Source organism: Scyliorhinus canicula, chromosome 9 (assembly GCF_902713615.1).
Source record: "Scyliorhinus canicula chromosome 9, sScyCan1.1, whole genome shotgun sequence".
Taxonomy (NCBI): Eukaryota; Metazoa; Chordata; class Chondrichthyes; order Carcharhiniformes; family Scyliorhinidae; genus Scyliorhinus; species Scyliorhinus canicula.
Window position 1 is genome coordinate 102,855,905 of NC_052154.1, and position 14,023 is coordinate 102,869,927.

Consider the following 14,023-nt stretch of genomic DNA (forward strand, 5'->3'; position numbering starts at 1 on the left):
GTTTCCTCCCACAATCCAAAGATATTCATGTTAGGCGGATTCGTCATGTTAAATTGCCCGTAGTGTCAAAAGGTTAGATGGGGTTGCGGGGTTGCAGGGATAGGGTGGGGTAGTGGGTCTTGGTGGATGCTCGTTCGGAGGAGAGGTTTAGACTCGATCGGCCAATTGGCCTACTTCTGCAGGGGTTATATGATTTTATAATACAGCTGAAGTCAGATCATGTTATAACTACATTCTGTTTCAATAGATCTCTTTACAAAAATATTACTTGTGTCTTTGGGACAACTTCTTTGCAACATGGATATTCCTTGTACACAATTACACAAGGATATCATAAGTGCATTGCCCTTGATATGCTGAAAAGCAGAATGATTGCAGAGGCTGTCCTCACACAAAGTGGGAAAAATCTTTAGGAGGGTGCTGGATAATCTTCGAAAGCAGTATCCTTAAAGATTTCCCTTTCTCTAGACCATGACCACAGAATGGTCCAGCTATTAGTACACCACCCAGACTTGTTCAGAAAGCTGATAGCTACACTATCAGCCAATTTAAGATGATCAGTCAAGCTTGTAACATTATTAATTTACACTTGCTAGAAGCAATATACATTCAAACTCAAGGGGTATAATTCTCCGGCCTCATTGCACTCTCGCTCAAGCGTAGCAAGGCTGGTGAATAGCGGGAGAGGCCAAAAACGGGATTCGTCCCATGTGCCAAACAGTTTGCGATGCAACCGGCTCGCTCACATAGGCGAAATCGGGATTTCAGCGTAGCATGGCAAGAAACCAGTTATCACCACTTAAGCCCCATTTCCATACATTTAACGAGAACGACCCCATATCCAACGGCCTCCTGTGATTCAGCGGCCTCCCCAGTGAGTGCACACGCTGGTGCCGATTAGTACTCCTTTTGAAAAGTGTGAACTTGGCAGAAGAGTTTGTGTCAGGAGCAGAGGAGGCATATAGTCATCTTTTCTCATGGGCAAAGAGCCCGGGAGTGCTGGGCTTGCCAACCCAGTGCTCGGTGGAAGGAGGGGAGCCCTCGGCTGAGGTCGGTGGGTGGGGGGGTGGGGGGAGGCGGGATGGAGGGTGAGGCGGTGGAGGGGGAAACTGGGGGGCAACCGCTCACGACACCACCATGCCAACCCTGAATTGTGTGTTCCCTTTCTGGGGGCAGCCCTTGTCCCTGTTCGTCTGCCCCACTGATCACCCATGACTCCCACCAACTGCTGAGGCCTCTGGCTGTGCGGCTGAAGGCTATTGCCAATAGGGAATTGGCAATCGTGGTTAAGTGAGCACTTCACAGATGCTAAGTGGATCTCCGTGGGTGGGTGGGCCATGTTGCATGTGGGATTCATTTATAGAACAGTACAGCACAGAACAGGCCCTTCGGCCCTCAATGTTATGCCGAGCCATGATCACCCTACTCAAACCCACCCTATACCCATAACTCAACAACCCCCCCCTAACCTTACTTTTATTAGGACACTACGGGCAATTTAGCATGGCCAATCCACCTAACCCGCACATCTTTGGACTGTGGGAGGAAACCGGAGCACCCGGAGGAAACCCACGCACACAGGGGGAGGACGTGCAGACTCCACACAGACAGTGACCCAGCCGGGAATCGAACCTGGGACCCTGGAGCTGTGAAGCATTTATGCTAACCACCATGCTACCGTGCTGCCCCATTTCCTAGCATCCCAATCAAATCTTGATGCCTGGACACTGCCTGGACACTGCGGGAGGCAACACCACACACGCAGCATCCGAACACCCAGGGGATGGGACACAGCTCCTGGAACATGTCCAGGACCAGAGGGTGGGTGAATGCCCTGGGGAGGGGGATGGGGCGGTGCCTGGAGAGATGGGCAAGGGGTCCGGGGTTCAGCCCGCATTGCGGAAGAAAGTGACAGAGGCATCATAATGGTTGTGCAAAATTGATTTTAATGTGCTGTACAATACCCAGTCCGGTGGTACCGTCTCCCACCCCGGTGTGCTCAGTGATCCTCAACATGCCTGACCCTCCTAGCTCTCCCACTACATCTAGGTGTTTCTAGGTGAGTCCCCAGGATGCATATCTAAGGTGGAAGCAGCCAGCTGCCTACCTCGTCTTGTGGCCCTCGATGCCCTCTGAGGCCGGAGGACCCCGGAACACTTGTCAGCGGCACATGCACATCCATGCCACCTTGTCACTTGTGCTGACCCCGAGATGCAGCCTCATTAGAGGGTGGAAATCGGGGAAGCTGGTGCCCACCCTTGCCACTCCCTGGGAGAGTTCTGGGTTGGCACTCAGCCTCCTCCTCCCGATCGGCGCCTATAGGGCCCTGCGATTCACATTAGGGTGGAGGAGCAGCTGGTTTGAGCCCCAGCTACTCCTACATCATGTGGCTCTGGCAGCTCTGGCGGTTCCCCAGTGTCTGCACCATAGTGTCGATGCTCTCGGCGATGCTCCTCAGTCACTGGAACACATCCCCCAGTGACCGGGCCATGCTCTCCTGCAGCTCACAATGCCCACCTGCGATTGGGACAGGCTCCACAGCGCCTCGGCCATGTCCATTTGAGAATGGAACATGTCCCATAGAACCTCATCAGGTCGGCCTGGTACTGGGTGACATTCCCCAGTGAGGCAGGCATTCTGTCGAAACCCTCAGCCATGGCTGTCACCATCTGCACGACACTTCACTCATGGTGCCGAAGTCATGCACCCTCTCTCTACTGCGGACACCGCACCAGCAGCATTGGTCTCGGGGCCACTCATTGCCCCGGCCACATCTTCTGCACCAGTAGCCTCTGGGGCTCCTTCAAGCGGCTATGGATCTGCTAGACCAACGCCGGCACATCCCTCTGAATGTCCCGGCTGTACCCTATCATTCCATCAACTCCGGATAACCCACTTCCAGAGGCTCAGCATCAGGCTGTGACCCAGCTGTATCCTGGGATCCAGCAGCTCTCCGATGGGTCAGTCAGTAAGGCGATCAGTACTCACGTTTGACAGCCCGGTGGTTACTCACCTCTACGGCGTTCGCCAGCCTTCGCGTTGGTGCTTGCCCTGTCCTCGGCCACACCGGTCACCTCCAGGGCTCGCTCCTCAAAGGAGGTGAGGATTCTAATGCCCGCCACTCCACCGCAGCATCCAGTCTGGGCCCTTTCCCGCCGATTGTGGGAGAACTTTCTCTGAGGGGACACAGAGAGGGCATTATTAGCCACATACGTGGTTTACAGTGGTGCAGGAGGGGGGTAGAGGAAAGGTTTGGGGAGTTAAAGGAGATGGGGTGGTGGTCACCCCCATGGGGGGAAAGGGGTGGTGGAAGATGTCTCGGAGGAGGGTGGGAGGGGGTCATTGATGTCTACTCACTCATGCTGCCCGGTGTAGGTCATTGACTTTCTTCCTGCACTGAAGGCCAGTCTTCCTGTTCATACTCCCCGAGCTGACAGCTGCCGCCACCTCGTCCCAGGCAGCACTGGCTGGTCTGTGACTGACCCTCCATGACCCTTGGGGGAACAGGACATCTCTCCTGGCCTCCACCGCGTCTAGGGACCTCTGCAGGTCTTCATCCGTGAATATTGGGGCTAGTCTCCTGGGCGTCATTGTTGCGAGCTGGCTGGGGTTGGCTGAGCAAGTGCAGTTTAAGTGCTGCTCAACCTTCTTAGCAAGGAGCTAGTGAGCGTAGCCCCGGTGAATCAACTGTCGAGCCTTCATTTGGGCCAAAAAGCCATGGACACTGAGGGGAAATTTTCCTGGCCAACTGACCTAACCTGCACATCTCTGGACTGTGGGAGGAAACTGGAGCACCCGGAGGAAACCCACACAGACGGGCAGAAAGTGCAAACTCCACACAGACATTCACCCGAAGCCGGAATTGAACCCATGTCCCTGGTGCTGTGATGCAGCAGTGCTAACCACTGTGCCACCGTGCCACCTCAAGTAGGTAGTGACCCCCTATGAGTCAGAAAATGTATATTTGAGTCCCTCCCCAGGAATTTATGGCAAAGAAGTTCACAACCTTAGCAAATATGTATCAATCAACCTGCAAATCCTTTCAACATATGCTAATAACAGTGATCCCTGGTCAACCATGTGTGGAAGGAATGTTGGAACCTCTATCTTCATTACTCATAGCTCCAAAATGCAACATACATGTAAAAGTATAAATTGCCACAGCAACCTGACTGAGCCAGCACCATAAATTGCAAGATTAAAATATCTGCATTGAGAGAACTTCTGACTTCACATCAAATACACTGCTTGATACAGACAGAGCTAACTGCAGAAACATAACTGTTCTCTTTTCATAAGAATGTATCTTTTAATATATAAAAGGGCCTCTAAAGAGGATGCATATATTATTGTGAATAAATTGACACTCTCAATGATCTGCATTCTCAGGAACATGCAATAATGTTCAAAGTGATGACTGTATGCTGCCCAGTGGAAAGACTGCATCCTCTTGTTCAGAAATGGCTGATTACTGGCAAGTAAAAGATTCCAGCAAACCAAACTGTAATGGACCATCCTCATTACCAACCCTAAGACCTGACGTCACGTTCAGTCCCCAAGCAACACAAAAGCCTTGTAGCTCTGACTCTTTTTGCAAGATTATTACAAGCAAGTAAGACATTTTACTACATATATGTATATATATAATCTGAGGTTTTCTAAGATCATACAACTTTGCTTTTTTGGTTTGTCAGAGAGCAAAATAAACAAATTTTTAATACAAATATATTAACATTTTGCAAGATTTATGAATTCACTTTTACGGTTCTCACTTTCACACCTTTTCTTCAAATATTAGGTACTAAATTATTTTTAAGTGTTAACCAATCTTGACATTTGAACTCTTTGCATAAAAGGTAATGACAATTTTAGATTACATGAAATGTGAGGAGATTAGAGCATTTAGAGCTCAGGCAGCATAACTGGCAATATCAGTGACCTTTCTCTCTGCCTGATACCTTAACAATTAAACTGGCGGTATGCATCTCTTGTTAGCTGACAGAATGAAACAAACAATTATTTGTACTAAATGTCCCTTTAGTGCCCATTTACTTAACTTGGATCGGATTGGATTTGTTTATTGTCACATGTCATAAAAAAGTGCATACTTAATTACACAATGTAAATACATAGACACAGACTTCAGGTGAAGCATATGGAGTATAGTACTATTCAGTAGAGAATCAGATCAGTCCATAAGAGGGTCCTCCAGGAGTCTGGTAACAGCAGGGAAGAAGCTGTTTTTGAATCTGTTCGTGCATGTTCTCAGATGTTTGTATCTTCTGCCCGATGGAAAAGTTGGAAGAGTGAGTAACCAGGGTGGGAAGGGTCTTTGATAATGCTTTCCCAAGGCAGCGGGAGGTGTAGGTAGTGTCAATGGATGGTAGGCGGTTTTGAGTGATGGACTGCACTGTGTTCACGACTCTCTCTAGTTTTGTATGGTCTTGGGCCGAGCAGTTGCCATATCAGGCTGTGATGCAGCCAGATAGGTTGCTTTCTATGGTCCATCTGTAAAAGTTGGTAAGAGTCAATGTGGGCATGCCGAATTTCCTTAGTTTCCTGACACAGTATAGGCGTCGTTGTGCTTTATTGGTCGTAGCGTCAACATGGGTGTACCTGGACAGATTGTTGGTGATGTGCATATCTAGGAGTTTGAAGCTGTCAACCTCAGCACCATTGATGTAGAAAGGGGTTTGTACGATATTTTGCTTCCTGAAGTCAATGACCAGCTCTTTAGTTTTGCTGCATTGAGGGAAAGATTGTTGTCGTTACACCACTCCACTAGGTTCTCTATCTCCCTCCCTGTCTGACTCATCATTGTTCAAGATCCGACTTTGATCGTGTCATCAACAAACCTGTAGATGGAGTTGGAGCCAAATTCTGCCACACAGCTGTGTATGTACAGGGAGTATAGTCGGGTCTAAGTATCCAGCCTTGTGGGGCCCCGGTAGAGGAGGTGTTGTTTATCTTTACTGATTGTGGTCTATGAGCCAGAAAGTCAAGGATCCAGTTGCAGAGCGAGGAGCCAAGTCCTAGGTTTTGGAGTTTTGATATGAGCTTGGCTGGGATTGTGGTGTTAAAAGCAGAGCTGTAGTCAATGAATAGGAGTCTGACATAGGAGTCCTTGTTGTCAAGATGCTCCAGGGATGCTCCAGGGAGATGACGTCTGCTGTGGACCTGTTGTAGCAGTATGCGAATTGCAGTAGATCTAGGCAATCTGGGAGTATGGAGTTGATGTATCTCATGACCAACCTCTCGAAGCACTTCATAATGATCGATGTCAAGACCACCGGATGATAGTCGTTGTGGCACATTGCCAGGTTCTTCTTTGGCACCAGTATGATGGAGTTCTTCTTGAACCAGGTGGGGACCTCCTGAACGTAGTAGGGAGAGGTTGAAGATGTCTGCGAGCACATCTGCCAGCTGGTCCACGTAGGATCTGAGTGCACGACCAGAGACCCCGTCAGGACATGTCATCTTCCGAGGGTTCACTTTCAAGAAGGCCGATCTGACTTTGGCAGCTGTGACGGTAGCTATGGGTGTGTCGGAGGCTGCTGGGGCAGTTGACAACGATTTGATGGTTTCATCAGGGAGGGGTGCGCTGCTGCCGGAGATTCTACTCGGCTTCGCTTTGTAAGCTGTTATGTTTAAGCCTTGCCACAACGAGAGTCTGTGACATTAGTCTGTGACTCTAGCTTGTCTGATATTGTCTCGTGGCATCCCTGATAACTTTGCAGAGATCGTACCTGGATTTCTTGTACAGTTCAGGGTCACCTGTCTTGAACGCCTCAGACCTGTCCTTTAGTAGGGAGCCAATATCCCGATTAAGCCATGGTTTCTAGTTGGGGAATGTACGTAATACATTATTTGGCACACAGTCTTCTACACACTTGCTGATGAAGTCAGCAAGGTTGCATACATGTTTAGATTGGTTGCTGAGTTCTTAAATATGGACCAGTCCAGTCACGTAGAAGCTCTTCTGCTGCCTAGGACCAGCACTGCACGACCTTAACCAGATTCTACCGCTTATGTTTCTGCTTGTATGCCGGGAGAAGGAGCACCATCTTATGGTCCAATTTTCCAAAGTGCGGTCGGGGGATGGATCGGTAAGCGCCCTTGATTTTTGTGTAACAGTGGTTGAGAGTGTTGCCACCCCTGGTAGGACAGGAGATGTGTTGATGGAATTTTGGCAGTACACTCTTGAGGCTGGCCTGATTGAAGTCCGGGCCACAATGAACAAGGTCTCCAGGTGATCTGATTCATTGTTATTTATAGGGTTGTACTATTCGTCGAGTGCCTTCTTCACCTCTGTCTGAGGTGGTATGTAGACCGTTGTGATAAGCGCCGAAGTGAACCCCCCGGGGAAGGTAGTATAGGCAGAACTTCAGGTATTCCACGTCCGGGGAGCAGTAGGTCACCAGGTTTTCCACGTCTAAGCACCAGGAGGAGTTGATAAGGAGGCACCCTTCACTTTGCCTGATAACGCCATGTGGTCCATCCGGTGTATTGAGAAGCCTTCAGGTTGTATGGCACTGTCCGGTGAGGCAGGGGTGAGTCATGTGTCCATGAAACAGAGCACACAGCAGTCCCTTAATTCCCTCTGCGAGGTAAGTCTAGCGTTAAGTTCGTCCAGCTTGTTTTCGATTGCTTGGACATTTGCCAGGAATATGCTGGGGAGAGGAGACTTGAAACCGCGCTGCTTTAGTCTCACCTGCAGACTGCCAAATTTCCCTCACTTCCTCGATCGGCGGCTGCTTCTGTATGGTCCTGGTTATCTGATGAGAGATGTCTGATGTTGTGGAAGGTAGGTGGTTGAGTCTGGCGGAGACCGGGGTGCTGCTATTTGCATAGCACCTTTAACTAATAATATATATCGCTAAGTGCTTATCAAATCTCTGAGGCAAAAATTAATGTTGAACCAAAGAAAGGGGTACTAGAAGTGAAAAAAGTTTGGTCAAACTAATGGCTGATAAGGAGACAGTGGCAATTACAAGAGGGAAATGTGTCTAGCCTTACGACCAAAGAGTCGGTGCCCACCTCGCACCAATGCTCCGCCTGGTGGGGGGCTAGCAGCCACGCCACGTTATCTGCAGATACAGATGGAGGATTGCCGGGCCCGTGGTCACGCATGCGCACAGTGGCGACCTGCGGCAGCCGCGCCGTAGTAAATAGTGCCGGCTGCGCAGGGACCCGGTCTGCCAAATAGTGCCCCCTGCAATCCCCTCATCACCCCCCGCCAGTCCCCCCAACCCCTGACGAAGCCCACCCCCCTCCCCCGGCCAGCGGAACGGCTCCCCCCTGACCGGCGCTAGACAGAATCTGCAGCCACCACGCGAGGTCTCTGAAAACGGTGAGCACATGCGACCAATGCCGTCGGGAAGTCGGCCCATCTGGGGTGGAGCATTGAGCGAGAGCCTCAGGTATTTTGAGGGGGCGGAGCATCCGAAAAACAGCACCGCCCCTGATTTTGGCACAGAAACGGATTCTCTGGCCAATCGCCAAACGCGATTTCAGCGTCGGCAATCAGAGAATCCCACCCTAAGTGCTGATGCCGGGACTGACTCTCGTTAGTTCTACAGTCCTGAAAGCATCACAGATCCCGGAGAAATTCAGGACATCCTAATGGGCTAGAACAGGCACAATGTGGAACTAGTGCAATTCCAACGAACGCTGGTGAATGATTCGTTGGGGTCAGGATTGGCACTCGAGAGCCGGACAAGCAGGAGCTGCATATAGGCACTCCACTCCCCACACACCCTCATCCCAGCCAAGAAGGTGGCACTAGTTGTGCTAGAGAATGCCTATCCCATTGATGGGTCAGGTAGGGCAGAGGGTATCTAGGGGGTGGCCTGGGTTGGCACCCATACGGCCTGTAGCACTAAGTTCACAGTGGGAAGTCAGCGGTGTGCGCATCGCATGGCTGGCTTCCAGGCTGCGGCAATGGAGATCTATACCTATCCACCCCAACCCCATGGCCAACCTCCTGACCACCCCCTGCTATTCCCCCAGCCCTGGCAGAAGACCCCGGCTAGCGGCACAACTGGCAGCACACTATTGCGATGTTGGAAACTTTTCGTGCCCTCTCTCTCCCTCAGCAACCATGGCACCTGTTTCCTGATTTTAAATACCACAAATGAACCCACCATTGGTAACTCCTCCTGGCGAAGGCGGAGCCTTGCAAGGGGCCCGTAAATTGCCGAGTCGAACCCGTTAATGATATGTCAATGGCATTTATGGTAAAATTTGCATGCCCAAGGCAGCGTGTGCCGTTGAATGCATTCTTGCCGTTGTTGAGGCACCGGAGCAGACTTCGATTTTGGGCTGATGCGCAGTTTTCCACCCAATCGCATTTCCCGATTCCGGCCCAAGGAGTGTATGGTGAGGATAAAAGAGAATGGCCACAATCTTTGGGCCCGTTGCAGAGGGCACAAATCCTATTATGGCATGCCGGTGGTGCGGAGGCCAGTGCAGCCCGTGAGCATTGGCAATGTCCCCTGGCTGTGCCTACTCAGCACTGCCAAGTGCTGGGGACCAGGGGACAGGGCCAAGGGGGGCCCAATGGGAGGGGGTGGGGAATTGCTGGTGATGATGGATTTGGGGGGAGGGAGGGAGAGATTGCTGGTGATAATGAATGGAGGGTGTGGTGTGAAGATTGCCGGCAAGGATGGATGGGGCATTCCGATGTCCTTGGGGGGGGGGGGGGGGGGGGGGGGGGTGCGCAGGTGTCTATCTCTTAACTTTGAGCTTGGGGCCCCCTTTCAAAAAGACACCCTGATCTCTATGGAGCCAGATTTGCCCATGGATTTTGGCCCCACCCCTTAGAATGATCAAATGGCAGAATAGAGCAGACTCGATGGGCCAAATAACCTAATTATGCCCCTGTATCTTATGAATGAACTTATAATGATGGTGCAAAACAACTCCCCTGCTTTTTATGACAAAGTGTCAGAAGATCTGGGGAGAAAGGCTGGCTGGGAGAAAGATGCCGGTTTTCAGTCAGAACCTGACACCTTGTCCTGTTTCGGGAAAATTTAGTTTTTCCAGTGTTTAGTTGAAGGAAATTGTAGCTTATTCAAGACTAACGTCAGACAAGCAGTCTGATGGTGCCAAAGACAGTGCAAACTTCAAGAGTTTTGGTTGCAAGGCCCTGACCCCTGTATGTTCATATATATGCATATATTTGTGGAAGTTGATCTCATGGCTTTGCAAGGGTGTTGCATGTAGATGAGAAAAGAAAGGGTCCAAAGATGGATTCTTGGTGAACTTCTGAAGTACCATGCTAACATCTGAAGTACCATGCTGACCTCTGAAGTACCATGCTAACATCTGAAGTGCCATGCTAACATCTGAAGTGCCATGCTAACCTCTGAAGTGCCATGCTAACCTCTGAAGTGCCATGCTGACCTCTGAAGTGCCATGCTGACCTCTGAAGTGCCATGCTAACCTCTGAAGTGCCATGCTAACCTCTGAAGTGCCATGCTGACCTCTGAAGTGCCATGCTAACCTCTGAAGTGCCATGCCAACCTATGAAGTGCCATGCTGACCTCTGAAGTGCCATGCTAACCTCTGAAGTACCATGCCAACCTCTGAAGTGCCATGCTAAGTGGGAAAATAAACTACGGCTACAAATCAATTAGTAAGAGTGCAAGAAAACCGGAGCTACCTTCTCAACTTTACAGGAGGATGGTGTGATTGTTCATGTCAAAACTGCAGAGTTGGAGGAGCAATAATGGACTAAGGTTACAGGTGTCGCAGATGTGTGTGATTTCGTTAGGGTCAATTTACTGCTTTAGGGAGTGCAGAAATTTGATTAGAGTGTTTCAAATAGGGAAATTCTAGCAAGGAGATCAGGGTTTGGGACATATCAAACTTTCAAGGACTTTGAAAAAGAATATAATTTGATTTGATTTATTATTGTCACATGTATTAGTATACAATGAAAAGTATTAGGCGGGATTCTCCGATCACTGGGCAAACACAGCCGGAGAATCCGGCCTGTTTCTTGCATGCTATACAGACAATGCATACCGTACATAAGGAAGGAAGGAGAGGCTGCAGAATGTAATGTTACAGTCATAGCTAGGGTGTAGAGAAAAGATCAACTTAATACGAGGTAGGTTCATTCAAAAGTCTGATGGCAGCAGGGAAGAAGCTGTTCTTGAGTCGGTTGGCACATGACCTTAAACTTTGGTATCTTTTTCCTGACGGAAGAAGGTGGAAGAGAGAATGTCCGGGGTCTGTGGGGTCCTTAATTATGCTGGTTACCTTTCTGAGGCAATGGGAATTGTAGACAGAGTCAATGGATGGAAGGCTGGTTTGTGTGATGGACTGGGCTACATTCACGTCCTTTTGTAGTTTCTTGCGGACTTGGGCAGAGCAGGATCCGTACCAAGCTCTGATACAACCAGAAAGAATGATTTCTATGGTGCATCTATAAAAGTGGGTGAGAGTCGTAGCTGACATGCCAAATTTCCTTAAAGAGATAATGGAAATGTGATGACAGTTTGTAAAGACAGAGGAGTAAAGAATAAATTATTTGAGAATGAGAATAATGACCACGATGTGAAAAAGAAAGGCACAGTGTTTCAGCAGAGCAATGTCAGTGAACATAGAGCCAGCAAGTGGAGGTGGGTGGTCGGCAGTCTCATAAGAATGGGATCCAATGAGTAGAAGGTGGTTTTCATGATGAAATGGGTGAAAAGAAATGGGAATAATGCACATGTGCAATGAAAATATTTGGTACCGAAGCAGATTTTTGGGTCCATGCAAGAAATCTCCTGAGCCTCGCACCCATTCTGTACTTGACTAGGAATTCTTAATTCTTTGGGAGCTTTGCTCTGCAATTATAACATGTTTTGTACCAAAAACAAACATTTTCAAAGTTTCATTGAAGGTATCATGATTTATATTATTTCTAGATTATTTGCAGATTGCCATAATCGGGTTTCACCAGACTACTATTATCAGGCATGCGTGCGTGATGAATGTCAAATGGCAAGTACCTCGATGGTGTGTGCGAGTTTACAAATCTACGCAACTGTATGCATGTGGCACGGCATCTGCATCGATTGGAGAAATTACACAAATGGAGCATGTTGTAAGTATTACATGATTACGTTATAGAACATAGAACATAGAACGATACAGCACAGTACAGGCCCTTCGGCCCTCGATGTTGCACCGACATGGAAAAAAAACTAAAGGCCATCTAACCTACACTATGCCCTTATCATCCATATGCTTATCCAATAAACTTTTAAATGCCCTCAATGTTGGCGAGTTCACTACTGTTGCAGGTAGGGCATTCCACGGCCTCACCACTCTTTGCGTAAAAAACCCACCTCTGACCTCTGTCCTATATCTATTACCCCTCAATTTAAGGCTATGTCCCCTCATGCTAGCCACCTCCATCCGTGGGAGAAGGCTCTCGCTGTCCACCCTATCTAACCCTCTGATCATTTTGTATGCCTCTATTAAGTCACCTCTTAACCTTCTTCTCTCTAACGAAAACAACCTCAAGTCCATCAGCCTTTCCTCATAAGATTTTCCCTCCATACCAGGCAACATCCTGGTAAATCTCCTCTGCACCCGTTCCAAAGCTTCCACGTCCTTCCTATAATGAGGCGAAAAGAACTGTACGCAATACTCCAAATGCGGCCGAACTAGAGTTTTGTACAACTGCAACATGACCTCATGGCTCTGGAACTCAATCCCTCTACCAATAAAGGCCAACACACCATAGGCCTTCTTCACAACCCTATCAACCTGGGTGGCAACTTTCAGGGATCTATGTACATGGACACCGAGATCCCTCTGCTCATCCACACTACCAAGAATTTTACCATTAGCCAAATATTCCGCATTCCTGTTATTCTTTCCAAAGTGAATCACCTCACACTTCTCCACATTAAACTCCATTTGCCACCTCTCAGCCCAGCTCTGCAGTTTATCTATGTCCCTCTGTAACCTGCAACATCCTTCCGCACTGTCTACAACTCCACCGACTTTAGTGTCGTCTGCAAATTTACTCACCCATCCTTCTGCGCCCTCCTCTAGGTCATTTATAAAAATGACAAACAGCAACGGCCCCAGAACAGATCCTTGTGGTACGCCACTCGTAACTGAACTCCATTCTGAACATTTCCCATAAACTACCACTCTCTGTCTTCTTTCAACTAGCCAATTTCTGATCCACATCTCTAAATCACTCTCAATCCCCAGCCTCCGTATTTTCTGCAATAGCCGACCGTGGGGAACCTTATCAAACGCTTTACTGAAATCCATATACACCACATCAACTGCTCTACCCTCATCTACCTGTTCAGTCACCTTCTCAAAGAACTCGATAAGGTTTGTGAGGCATGACCTACCCTTCACAAAACCATGCTGACTATCCCTAATCATATTATTCCTATCTAGATGATTATAAATCGTATCTTTTATAATCCTCTCCAAGACTTTATCCACCACAGACGTTAGGCTCACCGGCCTATAGTTACTGGGGTTATCTCTACTCCCCTTCTTGAACAAAGGGACCACATTTGCTATCCTCCAGTCCTCTGGCACTATTCCTGTAGCCAATGATAACCTAAAAATCAAAGCCAAAGGCTCAGCAATCTCTTCCCTGGCTTCCCAGAGAATCCTAGGATAAATCCCATCAGGCCCCGGGGACTTATCTATTTTCACCTTGTCCAGAATTGCCAACACTTCTTCCCTACGCACCTCAATGCCATCTATTCTAATAGCCTGGGTCTCAGCATTCTCCTCCACAATATTATCTTTTTCTTGAGTGAATACTGATGAAAAGTATTCATTTAGTATCTCGCTTATCTCCTCAGCCTCCACACACAACTTCCCACCACTGTCCTTGACTGGCCCTACTCTTACCCTAGTTATACTGCATGATATTCACAGCACAGCAACAGGTCCATCAGTCCATCAGATCCATGCTGATGTTCATGCTCCACGCAAAGCTCCATCATCCAACCCCATCAACGTATTCTACCAGGTTAAAGTCCAACAG

General features: G+C 48.7%; 1 protein-coding gene across 1 annotated transcript in view; it reads left to right on the forward strand.

Moving 5' to 3' along the window:
• Positions 1-14,023, forward strand: part of LOC119970928 (mucin-2-like) — a 254,661-nt gene that overhangs the window by 195,811 nt on the left and 44,827 nt on the right. Inside the window, exons 35-36 of the mRNA XM_038806037.1 lie at positions 4,390-4,612; positions 11,919-12,097. Coding sequence (XP_038661965.1) covers positions 4,390-4,612; positions 11,919-12,097 — 402 coding nt within the window. The remainder of the gene's footprint in view (positions 1-4,389; positions 4,613-11,918; positions 12,098-14,023) is intronic.